The 21,379-nt window shown below is 38.7% G+C and overlaps 2 protein-coding genes across 9 annotated transcripts in view; one reads left to right on the top strand and one right to left on the bottom strand.

Moving 5' to 3' along the window:
* The window catches only part of MUTYH (mutY DNA glycosylase), a 13,044-nt gene extending 603 nt beyond the window's left edge, over nt 1-12,441 (bottom strand). The window contains exons 1-16 of one of the 4 annotated variants that reach the window (XM_007420209.4): nt 12,308-12,441; nt 11,323-11,420; nt 10,935-11,056; nt 10,786-10,825; nt 9,999-10,072; nt 9,830-9,871; nt 9,629-9,700; nt 8,909-9,022; nt 7,502-7,599; nt 6,150-6,294; nt 5,220-5,307; nt 2,861-3,052; nt 2,146-2,288; nt 1,281-1,442; nt 505-552; nt 1-252 (exon numbers count right to left, since the gene is read on the bottom strand). The exon at nt 1-252 is cut by the window's left edge and continues 603 nt beyond it. In XM_007420209.4, the coding sequence (XP_007420271.2) occupies nt 130-252; nt 505-552; nt 1,281-1,442; nt 2,146-2,288; nt 2,861-3,052; nt 5,220-5,307; nt 6,150-6,294; nt 7,502-7,599; nt 8,909-9,022; nt 9,629-9,700; nt 9,830-9,871; nt 9,999-10,072; nt 10,786-10,825; nt 10,935-11,056; nt 11,323-11,413 (1,554 nt within the window). In that variant the 5' untranslated portion in view covers nt 11,414-11,420; nt 12,308-12,441 and the 3' untranslated portion in view covers nt 1-129. Of the gene's footprint in view, nt 253-504; nt 553-1,280; nt 1,443-2,145; nt 2,289-2,860; nt 3,053-5,219; nt 5,308-6,149; nt 6,295-7,501; nt 7,600-8,908; nt 9,023-9,628; nt 9,701-9,829; nt 9,872-9,998; nt 10,073-10,785; nt 10,826-10,934; nt 11,057-11,322; nt 11,421-11,912; nt 12,250-12,307 lie in introns of those variants that run through there. The other 3 variants (XM_025163983.2, XM_007420210.4, XM_025163987.2) reach the window with 3 other exon arrangements.
* On the top strand, nt 12,324-20,619 carry TOE1 (target of EGR1, exonuclease). Of its 5 annotated transcripts, none has more exons than XM_015887361.3 (9): nt 12,324-12,461; nt 12,546-12,630; nt 13,972-14,092; nt 14,249-14,289; nt 15,070-15,166; nt 15,613-15,771; nt 16,283-16,542; nt 17,510-17,684; nt 18,117-20,619. In XM_015887361.3, the coding sequence occupies exons 3-9, from the start codon at nt 13,982-13,984 to the stop codon at nt 18,885-18,887; spliced, it is 1,614 nt and encodes a 537-aa protein (XP_015742847.1). In that variant the 5' UTR covers nt 12,324-12,461; nt 12,546-12,630; nt 13,972-13,981; the 3' UTR covers nt 18,888-20,619. The 5 variants fall into 5 exon arrangements, with proteins under 5 accessions (XP_015742847.1, XP_088010445.1, XP_007420274.1 ...); XM_088154319.1 differs by having other exon boundaries at nt 13,653-14,092; XM_007420212.3 differs by lacking the exons at nt 12,324-12,461; nt 12,546-12,630 and adding an exon at nt 12,794-13,431.
* The last annotated feature ends 760 nt before the right edge of the window (nt 20,620-21,379 follow it).

The raw sequence follows: 21,379 nt of genomic DNA, 5'->3' as shown, positions 1-21,379 counted from the left end.
GTTTTGCAGGGCTCCCAGGCCCTTCAAAAGAGGATTGGCTCAGATTTCAAAATACTGTACTAGATTATTGGGAGTGCAAAGATGTGCACTTTCCCCCATGTTTTTTCTATACTCTGCCTGAAATTGCAGTCAGTTGTTGAGATCAGCTCTAAGAAATGAGTGCAAAGTAAGCAGCTTCTTGGAACAACTATTCTGTTCTTCAGGCTTTAATTGGCTGGTACCCAGAAAGTCCCGTTTCTTCTTCTTCACAACCTGTACAATGATACAGAGGTATAGATATAATAGAGAAGACCCTGCAACAGTCACATATTTCATCCTCTCCCACCTGACCCTGTAAGCACTATTGTGACTAGGTTATAAAATTGGCCAACCACAAGTCAATCACTTCTGACTAATTTTGGGACTTAATTTGAAAGCAGAAGAGAGGCAAGAGACTAAAAATATTTATGAAGCTAAACAAGGCATTAGCAAAAGCTGCTTGGTTCTCTGAAAAGATAAACTCACCTGGGCATCACTGATTCTACAGGTCCATTTTTCATAAACTTTGAAGACCTGAAAAAGAACACAGAAACTATATACTCACATAGTTCTAGGACCATTTTTAATGCGGATAATGTATGGTAATGCTCAGCCTACATATAGGAGGACTAAAAAGGTGATGGGAGCTAAGAGCAAGTTCTGTCCCCAGCCACCCTGTACATCTGGTTCCATTTTGTAGATGCTCTTATATTGTGCATGAGTATGTTGAGAAATCAGTTAAATGTTTGCAAATGTATCCATGATTATAAACCTTGATATACCTACACACATACTTATCAACTCTACTGCAGAACTTAGAGACACCTACGTGGCCCCAAGTTGTTATGCTGAGAGGCTGCGTGTCTGCACAGAGTTGGTTCTAATTCCATTGAGGGGTAGGGAGACAGGATGGCTTCTGTTTCTCTGCACTGAAGTTTGTAACTACCAACATTCCCTGGAAGCACATTGTTTGAACAATGAAGCAAATGGCATTCATGTGAAACGAAAAGTTGCAATTTCCAAGTCTACCCTCTGCCATGGAACCTCACTGGGTGTCTCTGAGCCAATCAATATCTCAAGGGAGGATGTTGGGATGGAAAAAAATGGGCAACTGATTGCTATGTAAGCTGCTGTGTATTCCTAGAAGAAAGGCAAGATACAAGTATAACAAATTTATCTACATATTGATTCATCACATACAACTTTTTAGAGAAATGCAAAGCATCCACTGTGAAAGTGTTTGAATGTCAGATTTTCAGTACCTTTTTCATAGCTGTGGAGATGGCTGATATCTGGAATTCTGTTTTGGTCACCCATCGGGATGCTGGCAGCTCCACATTCCTATTCCAATTTTCCTCATACTTGTCCAGATTCAAAAAATAGATCATATATGTTTGGCGGATGTGGGAGAAGATATGGAGAACCTGGGGCGGGGGAGAGGTAGATATGTGGATGGGTGCTGTGACTCAATATCATCATGTCCCTTAGGCAGAAGGGAGAAACAGTCCCTTGGGCGGGAAGATACTGAACAGTAGAGAGAGAAGCTAAATGCCCCACTTTTGACAGAGAGGGATCTCTGGAGTTCTCCTTTCTAACCTTTACTTTTCACTGCTTTGAGACAAGGAGCTGCAGGAATATGACCAGCCTGGATTTAGGAGCAAAGATATGGAAGAAAAAAATGGAATATGCTGCTGCATGGAACCATGCTTTATAACAGTTTGAATAATGGCTAAAATTGAAATTAAGATCAATACTTTTTAACAGTGCAAGTTTTTTAAAGGCTTAATCCCTGATAAATTCCGATGCACACATTTCTGGGGAAACTAATTTCATTGCTAGTTATCTACTTGCAACCTTGGCCAATTTCAACACCAAGCAACCATTTCCCAAAAGTAGTGTATTCAACTTGGCTCCATGCAGCTGCTCTAAAGCTGTACTATAATGGTAAACAGCAATAGAGCTTCTAATGATAATGCTATCTCAAAGTGAACTGGGCTGGAAGATCCAAGGAACAGCAAAAACATGGGAGAAACTTTTTGGAAAACTGGTTAACAATGGCTGAATTACCATAATACAAGAATTACCATAATACAAGAATTACCGATTCTTATCTGGAATCCAATTTACCTCTCCAACATACTGTAGTTGCCTCACTGCCAAGTCATTGCGAACCCAGGCTTGGAGGTGATCTGCTAGGATCACTTTCTGTTGCTTTTTCTGCCTTTGCTCAAGAAGGATGCTAGGAAACTCCCACAGTCCAGCTAGCAGACCTACAAGAAAATGTCTAATCATCAGTGCAATGCAGCACAATAGTTACAAGCGTGAACTTGAACTCTCTGCTTCAAAAAAGGCTATTGAAATGCTGCATACTTTCAGCTAAAAATGTTATTTCTACAATAACTGTGTAAGGAATGAGTACTCTCTGCTTAAGGCAGTCTTTCCTTCACATAGGTCAAGCAATTTAATAGACTTTGTTATTTCAAATGCACATGGTCTTCTCAATGAGAATGTAAAAAACATGGCATTAATCAAAAGGGTGCTTGGGCCCACACTACTGGATAGTACTGGAATGGACCCACAAATAAATAGGCTCTAAGTTCAGAACTATATATGCTAAGTTCAGAAGTTTGCAGTCTCTTGTTCAAAGTTACCAGATAAAACTGGCTTCCTTATCTCTCACAGAGACAATCCTTCCTTGTAATTTGTTCTTTCTGGAAAAATAGACAAAAAGATACTTCATGATCACGATCCAAATTTCTATAATTGCTAGAGTACTAGAGCTGGAGACGTAACATTAGTTGACAATGCCTAGCCTTCCTTGATCTTTTCCCGAGTTGGTTACCTGAGCTGGGTCTCCTTACAAGAAGATACTCTGGATTCCCATCACTGCATCTCCTCTGTAGCACGCATGTGGCCGTGTGCTCTATTCTGGGCTGCTTCTTGGTCGTTTTCCTTGGGAAATTAGCTACACCAAGGCTGGGCTCCCATGGTACTGAAGGAGACAGGCAGAGGGAACAGCTTCCTGGGACAGCAGCTGAAAATGAGAAGGAAGCAGTGCTGAAATGCTGACCGTAGCAGGAGTAGTGCTTCCCTACAATCTATCTTTGTGGACATCTAGGACAGGAAGGCTCAGCGTGGCAACATGAACCACAGTTCCTCTGACTCTGCCCATCCCACAGTGACAAAGCTCAACCAACCTCCAACGCTTCCTTCCCAATGAAGCCTTGAAACCTAAATCTAAATGAATTTTTGAAGCAATCTAATCTCACTGCTTTATTTGCTGGAACATAAATAACAGCTCATGGTCAAAATGTTCAGGTAAGAACACCTGCTTCTTCCTATACATTTGGGATGTCGACAATATTTTTTTTAAAAAAATTATGCTGCCTCCTGAACTGAAGCCTCAATTAAAAAATGATTCATACTGATTCAAAATATTAAATGCAAAAAACTAAGGACAAACAATAAAAGATAATGTAATCGAATAACAGAAAACATTTAAAATAGCAGTAATAAAAGTATATAATAAACATTACATGAGGATGTTATTTTTGTATCCATTTGCCATGACTTCCAGATCCAATGGATTATTACATTAAAAAATGAAAGCTGAATGTCATCTGCAGCAAAGACATCTTGGTGTAAAGATGCAAAATTTCCAAAAGGGTAGCAGTGAAACCTTCAAGACTAATTTTATTATATAAGCTTTTGTGGATCACAGTCCATTTAATCAGATATACAGATATGGCAACGAGAAATTATTGTATTTTAGATAAAGCTATAGAGCAGAGGAAGACAAGGGAAAATAGGAATGGAGAATAGCGAGGGCAGAATTACTTGAGAGAGAGCTTACAATAATTTTCAGGGAAATAGCTGTGATTTATGTATCAAATTATAATATAATTTATTTCCAAACATAGTATAATTTCTTTCACATTTTAATTTTTATATATCATTTAAAAAGAAAACTATTATAAAATAGTTCAAAACCAGTTTTCTCAATTTAAAACAAAACGAAAACAAAACTCAGCCATAGAATATGGAAACCTCAATCTAAAATGCAACACTTTTTCCCCTGGAACTTCACATCTCCATGTGTGATACAGACACTTCATCACTGAATAGTTGGTTAACATATGCAGCAGGATAAAAACATTCATGCTCTAATGGCATAGCAGAGATACAACACAGTCCAATAATTGTTAGAGAATACTCCATCATTCTTCCCAGATAAATGATTATATGCCATTAAGTTGTTTTTGACTTCCAGCAACCACATAGGTTTTCTCCAAGATGATCTATCTCTAACCTTTTCTTTCATGTCTTCCAACGGTGCACTAATCACCTCTGCAACTGAGTCCATCCACCTTGCTGCTGGTTGTCCTCTTCTTCTTTTTCCTTCTACCTTCCCCAGCATTGGAGCCTTTTCCAGAGAGCTGGGTCTTCACATAATGTGTCTAAAGTAGGATAATTTCAGCCTGATCTTTTGTGACTCAAGTGAGAACTCTGGGTTGATTTGTTCAACGATCCATCCGTTTGTTTTCGTGGCTGTCCACAATATTTTCAGGAGTCCTCTCCAACACCGAAGTTCAAAAACATCAATACACTTCCTATCTTGCTTCTTTAAAGTCCATCCCAGAGATTGGATAGTCTTTTTCCAAAGTTACTTTTTCAGAACGGATGGCAAAGGTGAGTTGGTTCAAGCTTCCTGAGCAGCTATAGTTTTTTCCACCCACCGTAGGTGGATCTGGCAATTCAACAGTATGAAATGCTAGAAAGGTCTAGGGTTATCCACAAGGATGCTTACAATATATTGATCTCCAGCTTATCCATTAGGGCAGTCTTAATTTCAAAAAGCAACAAAAATGAGCATTAAAGCATCAAAGGGTTGCTTCCATTAAGCCCACCACACGTTCAATCCACTTTTTCACAGAAGGACATTGTTAAACCTTTAAGAATGGAGGTAATATAAAGACAAAAATACAATTTCTTTTGAGGGATTAAACTGGCTGACTTGAGAGGATGACTACAATTCTATGCCTCCTTCCTATGCAACTATCAGGACAAAGAAGCAATGTTCTTTGGAAAGAGATTAATTGGCAATGAAGTTCTGAGACTTTTCCTCATCTTTATAAAACCTTAATTCTCATTCTCACTATAAACAATCATCCTGGTAGTATCAATTCTTATTTAGCACTTACCACATTCCTCCATATCTAGCACAGGGGAGCATTTAGAAGCAGTTTTTCCTAAAAGTCTCTTGGTGGAATTTAACAGACCCTTTTCCACCTGCAAAAGATAAAGGGTTTTAGTATTGGTGAAAGTGTAAGAAGGGGGTGCAGGTGACAACAGGGAGAGAGGGGCCTGGTAGAACACCAGGACCTGCCTATTTTAGGGCTCAATTAATCATGATTCCATGTGGAGATTAAGCCAAGTGAGAAATGAGACTGCAATATATGTAGCAGCCTCTCTCATACAAATCTCTGTAGTAAATAAATAATAAAACCCATGCACTCTTCAAATGTGCAGACTTCAATTCTCAGAACTCCTCAGCTTGCATGGCCATTACTAAGAAGTCTGGGAATTGAATTCCACACAACTAGAGTGTGCCCAGATTGGGGAAGACAGTCAACACTTAAAAAAAAAAAAAGATGTACTGGAATTGCTATCTGGAAGAGACTGTGAAAAATAATTTACATTCTGACAAATAGAAATATAATAAAGCCTCACTAGGGCAGCATTATTAAGCTAACAGTGCAAGCCTATCCAAGTGCACTCAAAAGTAAATATAAGATTTTCCAGTGGGACTTATTTCTGAGTATATATGTATAAGGCTAAACCCCTAATCATACAACGGCAACCTGATACTGTCCAAATATATTAAGACTACAACTCCCCAAATTCCCAGCCAATACAGGAAGGCAGTAGTCCCTCTCAACCTCAAATTCACAAGTGATCCTATTTTCTGTCCTCCTAGAATCTTCCTCTGCTCCATGCATGTATGTGAGTATGATGGTATTTTAGTTTAAGATACAAAGTCAGTGCACCACACCCCACAAAGAGCAAAGCCTCCCTCGTACCATTCTTGCAGAGTCTGGGGTAGAGCATTCAACAGATCAGTGTCTCCTTACTTTATGGAGAGCTCTGCAGTGCTGTTTCACTGGACATTCCATGCATAGTGGGGTCTTGGGAGTACACACAGTTGCACCCAATTCCATCATTGCTTGGTTAAAGTCACCTGGATGGGTCTGGTCAACCAAAGTGTGGGCTAAAGCCCTAAGAACAATAGTATTGTTATTTGTTAATGCTATACTGAATGAGAGGAATTCAAGTTAGAAAAAGATATGATTCAGCTGTCCAAAAGAGCCTCTCACTGTTCCACAAATTGCACTGCACACAATGTGGCACATGAGACAACCCTTCACTGTATGGAATGGCTGAGACACAATTATTTTTTTTTTAAATGAACTAGAAGTTAAACCAATAAGAAATGTGGAATAACGAGTACTGCATACAAACATTATCTTCAAGCTAAGAACGTTATATACGCTATTTTGCTATGCATGTAGATTCCCAAGTGCACCAAAACCCACACTTTTTCCATTACAACCAAGATTTCCCCAAATCAAAAACCACTACCACCATTCCCCAGGATGCATACCATCATTTATACCATATATGATGCAGCTCAACTGCTACACTGTAACCGGCTTTCTAGGATGTGACCTCCCACTTTGTTACTCATTGCTACCTGTGTTGACATTCATTAACTACAGTATTAATAAGTCTTTGCAGGTATTAACATTACCCATCACCTGTAAAACCTCTACACATCCTGCCTCTGAAGCATTAGTTTACTATTTTAGAGTACTCTGGACCTAAGCTATTAATCTGACCCTATATAACTTCACACTTTTGATTTTGGGAGCTCCAGGGTAGACTAGAAGAAAAACTTGGTATGAATGTTAATTGCTTAGCAGGTATCTTGTCTACTTTTTCCTTCTATTCTATAAAAATCTAACATGTTAACATGGCATGACAGACAAAACCGATCACTAAGAAGTTACTGTCCTAATGCTTGCCTAAAATATTAGAGTTAGATATGACCCCACATACATATCTTGTTGAAATAAAAATCTTCCTGGAAATTCAGCTATCAGTGTAAGCAGTATTTTTAAAGTACTCTGCCATCATTCTTTATAACCTCTATTCCTTTCTCAGCATAACTTTCAGTCTAATCTTAAAATGATCCTTGTTGTTGTGAGATTTATATATTGCCTTTTCTGCAGGAACTCAAGGCAGCTATAACTGGGATTTATCTTCTTTTCATCCAACAACAATCCAGTAAGATATACTGGACTGAGAGACCTTTAAGTCTTCTTGACTTGAGGGACTTCTTACACGTGAAGGATTGCATTCTCTGTTGTCTAAGTTATTGCTTTATAGATCTTACTGCCTTCCAGGAATCAAAGTATTTCCTTACCAGAGTGTGTCTGCAACAGCTGAATTGGCAGGGTCAGCACCAATGGCTCTTGTGCGACACAAAACTCGAGTCACATTCCCATCTACCACTCCTGTCACCTGTGTACGTTGAACAGAAAACTGACCTGTTCATATGCTAAAGAAAACTTGTATTCAGGAATGATGAGAGAGAAAACCAGATGCTGATTGATAACAAAAGGCACTTACAACCTGTTTGAATCAACTCTGTGAATTTGTGGAGAGTGTAGTGCAGTGAATAAAGACTAAAAAGTAGTTCAAGTCCTCCTTCTCTCATGAAATTTCTTGGTAGTCCTAAATAAACTATATTCATTCAGCTTTGGGGCCTCTATTTACAAAATGAGGGATGATAATAATACTGACTTTCCTTAAGGGTTGCTGTACAGGATCAGAACTAGAAAACAAACATGAAGGCATCTGAATACAATTTGGGGGCAGAATATGTCAAATAAATGCCTCTCCCTGATTTGATAAATTGATATCTCACCCTTCCTTCAACATATATAACATTCCCTCTTTCAGTGATTCCCTACCGTGAGGCAGAATGAGCTGAGATCTCATATCTGGCCCAAAGTCACCAACAAGCATTTATGTTTGAGATAGACTTCAACCAAGTCTTCTAGTTATACTGATAACCACAATACCATACAGGCTGTGTATAGATTTGCCTGGTCATCTTCAGAGGTGTCTCTTCAGATCCCGCGCCCCCCCCCCTTGAAGGGAGGCAGGTGGCGGGCCTTTTTCAATACCCAGTTTATGGGATGCCATCCCCAGGGAAACACACCTGTTGCCCAACTGATGTATTTTCAGTGCTAGGCTAAGACTGTCTACTCTTCCTGCCAGGCATTTTATAGTCCATGTAGACATCAGGAGCCAAGCTAGAATCAAAAGATTTATATTTGTGTGTCCATGCACATGTATGATACACCTTTCTTGTGCTATTTATTACATTTTATTGTTCACATTCTTTTAATTTTTTTTCTGGTTTTTTTAATTTAACATATTTGTGATTGGTCCAAAGAACTTCAGTTACTGGATGGCACAGAAATAAAAACACATACTACTAATTGTATACTTAATGTATACCATTAAAAATATATGAATAGAGCCATTCCTTCTAAAAGTAAAAGCAGGGAGAGTAGTGTCCATTCTATCGGAAAAACATTTAATCTTCTCACTAAGCCCTTCCAGCAAGGGGAGACACCTTTTTGCTGTCTCTAAACATGTAAGCAGGATCAAAATAGGAGCAGCCTAAAGCTGCAAAGGACAATTAGATGGGAGAACATTCAGAGAGCTGGGAATGATCATTTTTGCAGAACAGGAGACATGGATGCCCAATGCTATCTGTCCACACAAGATTAAAGACCCAGAAATGATGTGACCTTATTACCTGGCCAAATGCTATGGATGCAATAGCTCCTGCAGTGTACTTCCCTACTCCTGGCAGCAGCTTCTGCAGCTCTTCTGCTGTCCTGGGCATATGACCTGCCAGTTGTGACATCACCTGTAAAAGATCAGTGAATAAAGCAATTCAAAGCCAAGGAAAGAAACAAGCTAGGAAATCTTGTGGCAAGCAAACTTGCCAAACAGCACTAGTTGTTGAATATCTAACCCAGTGTTTCTCAACCTTGGCAACTTGAAGATGTGTGGATTTCAACTCCCAGAATTCCCCAGCCAGCAGTTGAGAAACACTGGTCTAACCATACTCCCTAAACCACAATGCTGTGCTATATCCATAGGATTTCTCAACACAAGGGCATTTTTATCAAAAACTCCATCTCTAAGAGGTTCAGACATGCTGTTGAAGACTAATAATTCTCAATCATGTTGGCCTTATGTAAGATCTTGAAGTCTGGGCTGTTCCCCCTGGCCTTGGGCAATGTGTTGGGTGAGCCCATTTATAATGGTTGGAATGTGAATATGATTGAAATCTGGCCTTGGTTGTGCTTATTTATTTAAATTTATTAGCCACCCAACTCCAGTGGAGTCTTTGTTTTTTCGTTCTGATTTTGGCTGGTTTGTTCTTGGATTTAACACTATTTTCTTGCCAAAGTTAAGCACCACCAACCCATTCATCCAGTAACTAACTCATTAACACCGTCTAGGGTACCTTATGTGCACCTTCCTGGAGCCTTTTTCCTCGAGAATAGTAGCCAAGGCCTGCCCATAGTTCATTCACCTCCTATTCTCAAACAGAAATGATACAAAACAAATTAACCTAAGAAGGATAAGATCACACATGTAAATTTCCCTTCTCCTTTACAGTTAAGTGAACGTGTGCAGATTCATAAACATATTCATTTTTTTTTACCTCTAATGAAGCTTCAGCTAACTCCTGCAAGGTTGGCCATTTCTACATCACAAAGAAAAACAGGTGTTTGTTTACTGGCTCTGCAAAGCAGGACAGATGTACAATAATCCAGAATACTGGTTAATGTAAATTTTAATATGCTACAGAGAGGAAAAGAACTCAGCGTCACCTGCATCCAACGATTGTAGTAACTAATCACTGAAGCCACTTGGGTTTGCTGGAGCATAATCTCCGATACCCACACTGCAAGCACAAAGGGAAAACAGCAGCATTAGAGAGAATCTGGATCAACCCAAAGCTTGCCCAGTACAGCTTGGGCAAATTGGACTGGAAAAGTGGCTGCAACGGAAAATATAGTTTTTAAGAAGTAGCAGCCTCCCATTTCAGCAGAAGCATGTAACTGCAGAAAACTAGTTCTGCTTTACCCCTGCTCCTTTCGAGTGCTGCACTACTACCAATTATGTAGATAGGATTCATAGCAAGTTTTGCCAGGCGTTCTTAAACTGTAGGTCATAACCCTCTGGGCTATGCCAAGCAACGGAGGGGGGGGGGGGTTTCCACAGAATTTTCCTGCCAGCAGATGACTTTGAGCGTAGAATATAATAGCATATTTGTAGATTATGGAGGGTCTGAAGAAGCATACATGTTAAGTCAGTATTCGTATCTTTTGTCTTCTAGCTTTTAAAAAGGAAAAGTTTTGCTATGTGGAAAGAGAAAAGCAAAAGATGGCCAATCTACCAATAGTACTGATTAAAAGAAGCATAAATCAAGGAAGCATGATGAAAGGGATATGTCCTTTAATAACTGTATTCAAATATTCTTGCCCAACCCAAACTCCAATCAAATCATTTGTTTTCTTGATGAGGGTGGGCCACAAAATTTTTTAACTATTTTAGGGGTTCCCATATAATATAGTTTGCAACCCCTGAAATAGACAGATGAGTTATTGCTCTCACCAGCATATGCTCGTCTGTCATCATCGGCTTCAGCTGCAGCCTGTAACAGAGGAACAGCAAGAATAAAGACCCAATGCCACAATTAGCTCTCTATTTTAAAGAAAACAGAACATTTCTGAACAACCTAAATTCTCCTTGTTTTTCCATACCAGTTTCCTCCATGGCAGATCCCGTTTACATTTATTGTACCAAGACAGCAGTCTCTTCTGGAAGTCTTTGATTTCAACTGCATCACTGAATGTGTGAAATGAAGACTGGGAACTGGGCACTTCTGCAGTAAAGAGGAATTAGCGTTTTTACAGTTGGCATTTCTTTGGGCTACACTGAGGGGGCATATCAATCTGAAATTGTTGAAGTTTTCATATTTTCACTCTCAAATTTGTTACTAGAATGTATAATCAAATAAAAGATTGAGATTAAGTTAGGAGTGATTATCCCAAAATGGAAATAAATCCTCCAAATTATATTTAATTTTATTCAGTACTACACTTGACATTTTTCTGTTTCTTGAGCAAAATCTCTGTGTAGTTCTAGTACCTTTGTAAAGTACAAGCCTTTTTTTCACATTTCTTTGATGATTTTTGGTATTTCCCAGATTGCTGCACTTTGCCATTCGGAGTTTACTCATTGCCAAGCTAAGAAGAACATAAAGTATGTTATCATTAGATCAGATCAAACTCTTTCCTAAACCAAATGTAACAGTTTCTGCAATTCTCTATATAAATACCCTGAATTCTACCAATTTAGTATGCAAACAAACAATCCCAATTTACAAATGTGGGCAATCTGAAAAAAAAAATGCTATAAGGAGAAATCAAGCATTATAAACAATATTTTATTATGCTTGAAAGGGACTCACATACTCATATAAGAATGGTGAACACATCCAAAGTGTGTACAGTGACTTCACCATGCAAATGAAGAATTAGCTTTTTCCCCTCTCCTCTATCAAAACTCTATGCGAGTACAAAATAAAAATTACATCAGGGAGAATGGGAGAGCAATCTTCCTTTATGGTAACAATTTCCTACTTGTAGGAATAGTGAGATTTCCCTTCAATAACCTAAATTAATGCAGACTATTCTACTTTCCTTTCCGAGCCTAACAAAGCCGTCGGCTCCCCTCACCACGTGCAAACAATATCCGTGCAGGAGGACCGTTCCGTTCTTACACGCTCAAAAATGAACCTATTATTAGAAAACAGACGTCCTTTCAAAGAAGGCATACAACGTTTTCTTTTCTCTCTCTCCCCCCTTCTTATCTGTACGACTCTTTGTAGCCCCCAGAGCCATCACGGAAACGCTCCCGGCCCATCGCGCAGCCAGCCGGAACAAACCATGAACTACACAAGCCGCAGATTGAAAAGGAAACGGTATATACAACGCCCACCAACCACACCGCTACCGTGGAAAGCACAAAAACCTAGACTCCCCAACGGTTACTTCCTTTCTTTTATCGTTAGGTTTCCCTCTTTGGACGGAAGTGAAAGTAAAGGAGAAATTAAGGATTTTAGCCTACTTACGTATTTCTTCCTACAACCGGGGTCTATGCCAGCGTTTCTCAGCCTGGGCAACTTTAAGATGTGTGGACTTCAACTTTCAGAATTCCCAGCCAGCAAGGTTGAGAAACACTGGTCAGCACGCTTTCTAAATTAACTCGTACTCCGTGTGCAAAAGGTGTGTTGCCAGTGGCGGGAGGGGACGGTGTCCATTGAAAAGCTACAAATGGAGCCGAGACTTAGCCCGTGTTGTTTTCTGTAGGTTTTGCGATTTGGGGGCGCGAAGTTTTAACGCAGCGGAAGCGTCGGGGAGGAGCAGCGACTAGCCCTTTCTCTAGGCCGTTTTCGTAAGTTTCACCGCCAGCTTTAATTACATGGAAATCACTTTTCTCTCCAGCGATTGACTGAAAAACTGTAAGGTCTTAGTAGCAAAAAGCCTGTTAGGAAAATAATTAATCCTCATTATGCTAGCGCTGTTCCTTTGACGAAAAACCACCAAATGTGAGCATGTCTATTTGTGCTTATTCATTGTCCTGCAGACAATTACAAAACGCAAAAGTATAACGCTGATTTTTTAAAAGATAAATGAGTAGTTGATAAGTCTGCAGTGGAAAATCTTTCTTTCCTCCTAACTCAGCATTTTCTGTAAAACTGAATTGAAATGTCTGCCAGCTGCCAAGCCTAAATATGGTGTTTTATAAATCGTTTTCAAATGCACATTTGTATCTATTATCCTCGGCTTGCTGGGATCTACTTGCAGACAGGTGGACGCAGCATTTGCCTCAATACGCCGCAAAATGAAAATTTATAATGACCTCGGAAGTTGGGTTTAATTTTTAAAAATCTATATGAAACCGCACTTGCTAAAAATAATTCCCCATTGCCCGTATTTTTGTATGGGGAGCGAAAAACGTTTCAAGCGTCTGAGTTAGTAAAGCTGCAACACTACACTCATTTTTTCTGCTAACTATATTAATTTGAATGGGACTCCCGTTTAGATAACCCTAACTGCGCTAACATCTAAGAAAGGCACTTAAATAGACAGCTAATTCTGTGCGCCGTCAGCAGGGAAAGGACCTCTGAGTTTATAACGCGCCGGAAGTTTAAGAGGGTATCAGCGGGAGACGAGTTCTAACAAGCTGTTAAGGGTAAAATAAAATCTTAAAATTTCTAGTAATTGCTATAGCCGAATGTGAGGTTCCGAGGTTCTGTTTATTTGATTTTTTTTCTCCTACGTGGTTTTTCCCAGGCGGGTTGGTACCCAGGGACTCAGAGAAGATAGCTCTGCCGAGCGCAAAGTCTGCTCCCTTTTAGACAGTGGCCAGTATCGTTCTTCCTTATTGTTTCAATCTGCCTTTTTTTTTGTTAGAGCTACCAGGTCTGCACTGCACAAATCCGGACGACCCGTAGATGGCAGTAAAGAAAATTTCCTGTATCTCTGCCTTCAACTGTAGGTTGTTTGGATTCTTGTAGACCAGATATCATAGCTCTTTTTTTTTTTTTTTTTTTGAGCTTTGATGGAAGAGTGAGCCATAGGTACAGCTAACATACCTGAAAATGTTGCAGTTCTTTAAGTTGACTAATTGGCAACCTGTTGCTTCTTTTATTTTTTCACCATGGTTTTCCCAAAACAAAGCTAACAACTGGATTATTAAAATAACAGATCATATGTGTCTTGTTCCCAACAGCTATGTGAGAATGGCCTCTTTAAGGGTGCCTGTCATTGATGTCCAGGATGAGAATTTCAAGGAGCTCTGGCCATCCATGCTCTTGGCTATCAAAACTTCTAGTTTTATTGCTGTTGACACGGTGGGTAGAATTGCTCTTTATTGTTTTTAACTTTGGAACAGGAGAAAAGGGAAACTGTGCAATAAGACTCTTGAGACTTAGGTAACAGCTTATCCCTAATTATTTTACATAGTTGTATCTTCTAAGAAAGACTGAAAGTGTTATCTTTATCCATAGGAACTTAGTGGGCTTGGAACAAGGAAGAGTTTGTTGAATCAGTAAGTACTGTGCTGCCACTCTTTCCTTTCTGAAGCACTATGGTCAAAGTGGTATCAAATTCTGAATGATCATTTCTTTAAGTTGAGCAAAATATTTTATTCACAGTACTAATTGAACATACTTCTGTCAGATTTCTAGATAGAAGCATTCAATAACTATAAGCTTTAGATCAGTGGTTCCCAACCTTTTCTGTGCCCCACACCCCTAGGAAATGTTTAGTGTTCGCACCCCCCTACAAAAGTAATATCACATATGAAGATGAAGAAGTCTAATTTCAAATGCAGGCGAACAAATTGAACTTAAAATAAGCTTTTAACTCAGTGCATAAAATAGTTGCACCTTCTGGAGGTGCAGGCACCCCAGGTTGGAAACCCCTGCTTTAGATGGAACTGATGACTTGATTAAGATGTAATTATTTGAGCAATTGGCCCTTCTAAAAGCAGGGACTGTGCTAACTGTAGGCATCAGTATTACATGCGTCTAATACTCTTGGAATTGGGGAGGATCTTGTCATCTTTAAAGTCAGGGAATGTATTCAGGTTAATGACAAGATCCTGTCATCAGATTGGAAATCATAATAAACATTGGCAACTACTTTATACGTGGTCAGACTATTGGTCCATCTAGCCCAATGTAGACAATACCAATTATACTTTCAGGTAGAGGTTTTCAATGCCGGGATTGAATCTAGGTTCTTATGAATGTGTAACATGTACTCTGTAGATTAAATTATCTATAACTGTCTTTGCTTCTTATTAAATTGCTAATGTTTCTCGCAGGTGTATTGAAGAACGATATAAAGCGGTTTGCAGTGCTGCTAGAACACGCTCTATTTTGTCTCTTGGAATTGCTTGTTTCAAATACCTCCCTGACAAGGTATGGTGCTCATCTGGTGTCTGGTCCTCTGTTGATAATTCTGTGAGAACAAGAAAATTCTACTTATGATGGAGAATAGCCTATTGAAGGCAAATCTTAGAAACTGAATCTAAGTATGATGCATAGTGTTACTAGGATTAGTTGTAAAACTTTTGGATTTCTGGAGTATTATTGTATTCATATAAAAGGGAGAGAATGCTAAATTTAAGACAGTTCTCAAAAAAAGAAAGAGTAGACAGAAACATTGCTAGAGACACTAGCAAATATCCTATGCTTTGTTCAGCTTTCTCAACTAAGACTGCTAACTATAGCTGAAATCAGTGCTGGAGATTCTCTCTGCACAATAAATGTATACATGTATATGAATGCATGTATAAGGCAGATCATACTCCAACAAAATAGTAATTGCAGTCCTCAGTTTCATTGGGTTGGATTTTATTTTGCAGACGGAGAACACGTACCTTTCCCAGATCTACAACCTGACCCTGCTCTGTATGGATGATTATATAATTGAACCACAGTCAGTTCAGTTCCTGGTGCAACATGGCTTTGACTTCAACAAGCAGTATTCTCAGGGCATTCCATATCATAGAGGCAATGATAAGGTACAAGGACTCCTTAATTCAAGGACTAAGTCTGATGGAAAGAAACGGGAATGGGTTTGGGCTTCTTAGTTAGTAGATTTCCCAGAATATTTTCTTCCATAACTTGGTAGGTGTAAGTTTACTCTCAACATCAGCTTTAGAAACCAACTCAGGTCCAAGCTTTTTGACAGAAAGGTTCCATGTGATTTTTATGAAAATGTGATGTCAGGCTGTTGAAAGGATAGTTACCGATAGTAGCATTTTTCTATGAGATTGGAGACCTTACTGATGAGACCATGTTTAGAGGATACAGTTGCTCTGTGTTCAATGAATGGTTTAGTTGGTAGCTAATAAATGGTAAGCAAAACTTTATTGTCTTTATCATACTTTAGGTTAGATTGTATTTACTTTAGATAATAGGTCTGGAGGAGATCCCTCCTGATATCCCATTTGCCTATCCAAATCTATGAGACTGTCCATATTCCATAGTAGGATGCTTAACTAATATTGTTTCCACTTTGTTCATTCACAGGGAAATGAAAATCAGAGCCAGACAATCCGTACTTTTTTCCTGGAAATAATTCGAGCAAGGAAACCTATTGTTCTGCACAATGGTCTAATTGATTTAGTCTTCCTCTACCAGTGCTTCTATGCCCATTTACCTGACAATCTGGGCACTTTCATTGCCGACCTTTCAGAGATGTTCCCAGCTGGCATCTATGACACCAAATATGCCTCAGAATTCGAGGCACGCTTTGTAGCTTCTTACCTAGAGTATGCCTATAAGAAGTGGTAGGTATCACTTAACAAATATATGCTGCAAATGCCCCAACAGACAATGGGGTTCTGTTGCTCCTGTCCCATTTGTTGTTTATATACAAGAAGTTCTGATTTCCATATGACCAAGTAGGGTGAAGGTTAAGAAGATCATTGGACAGGAGGCAATTTTCCATCTCCTTATAGATAATTCCCTTTATGTTTGTTTGTTTATCATATTTATATAGCCGCCCATCTCACACAAAGTCCACATGTGGGGCAAATAATATTTAAATTGAACATAGCTCCAAAGTGGTGGTTTCAACTTCTTCTTTTTTTACTGATTTCCTTCTTTTGTGAAAATTAACTGGGAGGGAAAACATGAGAAATAACTTACACAAACTTTTGGTTACTTTACTACTAGCCATTATTTATGGTTACCACTGACTTTATTACTCTTATTCCTGAAGTGAATGTCTTCTTTCACTCTGTGCTCTGATGACTCTCAAAGTTAAGATTTTTACTGATTTAGAATAAATCATGTTGCTAATATAAGTGTGGCATGTAGTGCATGTCAATCTTCTGCATTCTACATTTTCCATGAGTCCCAGAAAATATGAGATAAAGAGACAGGGATAATGTTGCTTGATTAACATGGTAGAATGGAGTAGGAATGATAGGAACTTTTACTTTTGGTTGACTAACTTATGTTAGTCAAGGGCCAGCGAGGTAGACATCAGGAAAAAAAACTAGTGACTGTTAACTGGCAACTGCATTTGTAAAACTCTAGCAGTAGACAAGTAATGCAATACCCAATAGCACTTCTGTTATTATTTTTCCTCTCAATGAGAGTTCTGTGTTTTGAATTGATTCCTTTTTCTATCATAGCTCTTTTTCTACATTCTCTAAAGCTTTTGTACAAATATATAAAAGAAAAGTGAGTCCTGAAAACTGCTTATTTTCCCCACACATCTGCCATTATAATACTGCTCTTGAATTTCAGCAAACGAGAAAACTTCAGGTTGAAAGACTCCAAGAAACCATATCTCAGCATAGAATTCTGCAACTATCCTGCCAGCATAGATGCCTATGTTGAATACAGATTCTGCTCTCTGCCTGATGTCAGCCAGGCTCAAACTGACATTGCTAACAAAATTGTCATCTGCCAGCCATTTTCGGTTAAGTATTGACTCTCTCTTCTACATTATAGGATCTTAAAAATGTCTGTAAAACCAAATTGAAAATAACAGTTTTAGTGCCTCAAATGTTAGATACAGACCAGGACAAGCTATCCAGGATGAAAGAAGTCTATTTTGCTTGATCAGCTCTCCAGATCATATTCTGATCATGAAAATATGCTGTAGGGATGGCAGATTTTTCTTGATTAAATCATTTTTTTTAAAGAAACTTCTGGAGTTCTTGCTTCATTCAGGAAAGTGCTACCTTGGGGATCCAAGTAAGGAGGTTTAGAAATCAAGATTATTATATAATGCTGCTGTTTTCTAGGGAAGCAGGTTGGTTTGATTCCAGTCATTGCAAAATTTTCAGAATTTGAAGTTGCTTTAAGAAATTTTTTAATCTGTGCTAATAGTTCTCATTCTTCTTCACAGGCTTATGGCTGGTGCCCAGATGGGCTGAAATGTGCACAGTCTCACAATATTGATCTGATAATTAATGAGGATGAGAATCAAAAAGAAGAGAAGCGGAAGACAAGAAAGCAAAAATGGAAACGGCGGAAGAACTTAGCAGAGTCAACAAAAGAAGTTGAATTGAACAGCCCCGTGAAAGATGTAAAGTTGGCTTGGAATAAGGAAAAAGATTCCCCTTCCAAACAGTCTTGTCCTAGTAACTTTATTGCTCCTATTGCAGATAGTGCAGATGCAGAAAGACTGTCTGGTAATGAGGAGAATTCAATGGATGTGGAACAAGAACCAGTTTCCAACAGTGGAGCTGATGCTAGTGTTGAAGGAAATGCTGCCATTGCCACAGATAATGAGTGTGTCGTTTCCTCACTACTCAAAGACTGCCAGCAGGAAAAGGCAATAGGAAGTGAAGGAGCAGAGCCAAAAGCCCCATTACAGAGTGATTCTGCAGTGACCTCTTTGCCTGTCACAGGTAATGTAGCACCACCTAACTGTTCACGTGGGAGTATTCACCGGGCTGGCTTTGATGCCTTCATGACAGGTTACGTTATAGCGTACGTGCAGATGCTGAAGAACGATAAACAGAGAAACTCAGATGAAGGGCCTTGGTTGCCAGACTGCCACAACAAACTGTACCTTAGTGGAAAGTCTATGCCTCTGCAGATTGTGAAAAGTTTGTTTTCTAAATCCTCCAAAGCCCACAATCAAAAGATGAAATTGGTATGGGACAGTAGTTAGAAGCAGATGCCGTGCTACTCAGGATGACAGATAATGCTATTCCCAGCAGTTGTTTTCTTGAAGCCACAATCCTCAGAGATGCTATACAGACATTATAGGAATTGATAGAATAAGTGCAGCAGCCTGTATGCGGATTTAATTTTAAATGTTTGCAAAATTATGTATTGAATTTTCCCATGAAGGATAGAACTTTTATACTGCAGATGAAGCATTTCTTTTCAAATACTTAAGAAAGCTGCACAAGGCTCATGCACCACTTTGAAAGTTGTTCCCCACTTGTATGTGCACACACACGAGATGCCTCTTTTGGAGTGGTTGTGCTGTACATGCGTGAGACAGCTGGGGTCAGCTTTCAGAGCAGTCTTGTAAACTTTCAGCTGCCTTAACAATTCAGAGAGATGCTTTATTTGTACCAATGGGCACTGTGGAAATGCTTTTTCAGATGCCTTGTACCATCCTCCATCCTAATGTTCATAAGGTCAGGTAGCTGGCTCCATCCCCTGCTCTCTGACTTCCACATATTCAGCAGGTATTGTGAAGGAGTTATTATGGTTTTCCATGCAATCTAGCACCTGCTTTATTAGGCTTTCAGATTGCACAGAGAGCAGTACTTGTGTTTAAGCAAATGGAAGTATAGCTTCTCTTCAGACCACCCAGCTCCCACAAACATTTTCATGTTTTACAGATGGCTTGTAGATAACCACTATAAGGGATCACTTGGCCTTAGACTAACAAAGGTGACAAGCTTGTATTTCACTAACAATGGAATGTGGAGCAAGCAACCTATTAAAGCACTATCCACATGTATTTGAAAATCTGCACTGAAGACAGCCCACTGACACCTATTTGAGTCATATTCTTCCTTCATTCACTGGCAAGGATGAGGTAGAGTGAGTTTTTCAACATACATGAGTTTGTCTGAAAGATGTGGAATGCATTCCTGAAATTACTAGCCAAAGTTCATGAAATTTTGTGAGGCCTTTTGTATTGGGGAATGGGAATGGGAATGCAAATGTGGTGTACCAAATAGAAATTCATCTATTTTTATAGTAGCACAAAGGGAGATTGCAGCCATCTAAATCAACCACACATCTCTCAAGGCTTGGGAAATCTAATTGAGTCTAGACTACCATAACATTTGATGATATATGATTTTTGTATTAGTTTGTTATAAACAAACACTCATGGCTTCTCCTCTTTCTGGATATCCTTTGGAAAGATGCCTTCTAGATTGTCCTTACACATTTTACATTGCACTGTTTTGTTTTTAATTATTTTTTCTAAAAAATCCTGAAGTTGGGATAACAAAAAGTTAAGGAAGAGATAAGGAATTAAAGCCAAATTGCTTGATACCTTTTTCACAGTTTTTCTGCTGTCTTATTTTTCAAATGCATATTAAGCTACTTACCTATTGAGAAAAAACATTAATGCAGGATGGAGATGGAAAGTTATAAATCAATATCTGGAAGGCCATATGCTCTCAGCCCTGTTCTAGTATAATAATTCAAAGGGATGTAAATATCTGTATTCTCAGCCATCACCAATCTTTATTTAAATAAAGTATTGGTGTTTCACTTATCAAATAATGTCTTCATATCTCAAAATATTATTTGACAGACTAGAGGCTTTTTACCTGTTAATCTATTATTGCAAGGCTTATTGCAATACAGATCACATAGTTATGTATTTCAGTTACACACAACAAAACAGAGTAATGAGATCTCCTGGAAACTAGAAAATGATTGATTTATCAGTCTATCTGTTCCAGATACATTGCTGGAAAGCATTATTTGATAACATTAGTGGGGCCAATGATGTACAACCTTTTAAAAACTGCTGAGTTGGGAAGAGCAATGAAGTAGCTAAAGCTTGTCATTAATACTAAATCAGGAAAAAAACTCAGGCTAACTGGATAGCTCTAGCCAGATGTTATCAACATGTGGGAATGGTTAGCAAAATGGCAAAGAAAATTTGAAATAAATGTAAAGTGATGCAACAATAGCACAGAAATAAATTTTAGATAAATGTTAATGCTTACAAATCTTATTCCAGGAATGACTTCAGAAGGAATTGAATAAAACTATAATTTTGTATTCAACTTTACTGCAAACATATTTGATATTCCAAGGATAATTCTTAAATGTGTAATCTGGAAGGGAAGAAAAAGCAACCAAAACAATCAAGAACTTTCAGTGTAAGGAAAAATGAAAGCATTCAGATCTTTCTACTGTCTTTTCTTTAAGGTGGTATAGAAACAGGGTGGTGTGTTAGAAGAGCAAGGATAATTTTTTCCTCAAAATAGAACCTCGAATCATTTAATGAAAGTGACTGGCAATTCTGTCCTTCACACATGCAGTTAACTTGAAGACTTCAAGATGGATACACAGATTACTTTGAAAGTGGAAATAACCAAATTAATAGAGCACTGGTCTGTAGCATAAAGGAATCCACAAATGCAAATGCCTTTGACTAGCCATGGCTCAACAGGACAA

This window comes from Python bivittatus, unplaced genomic scaffold (assembly GCF_059951505.1).
Source record: "Python bivittatus isolate LINGU-HERP-01145 unplaced genomic scaffold, Pbiv_v1 ctg000700_np1212, whole genome shotgun sequence".
In the NCBI taxonomy this organism is placed as follows: Eukaryota; Metazoa; Chordata; class Lepidosauria; order Squamata; family Pythonidae; genus Python; species Python bivittatus.
The sequence above is the reverse complement of the archived record's forward strand: the minus strand, read 5'-3'. Positions and strand labels throughout refer to the sequence as shown.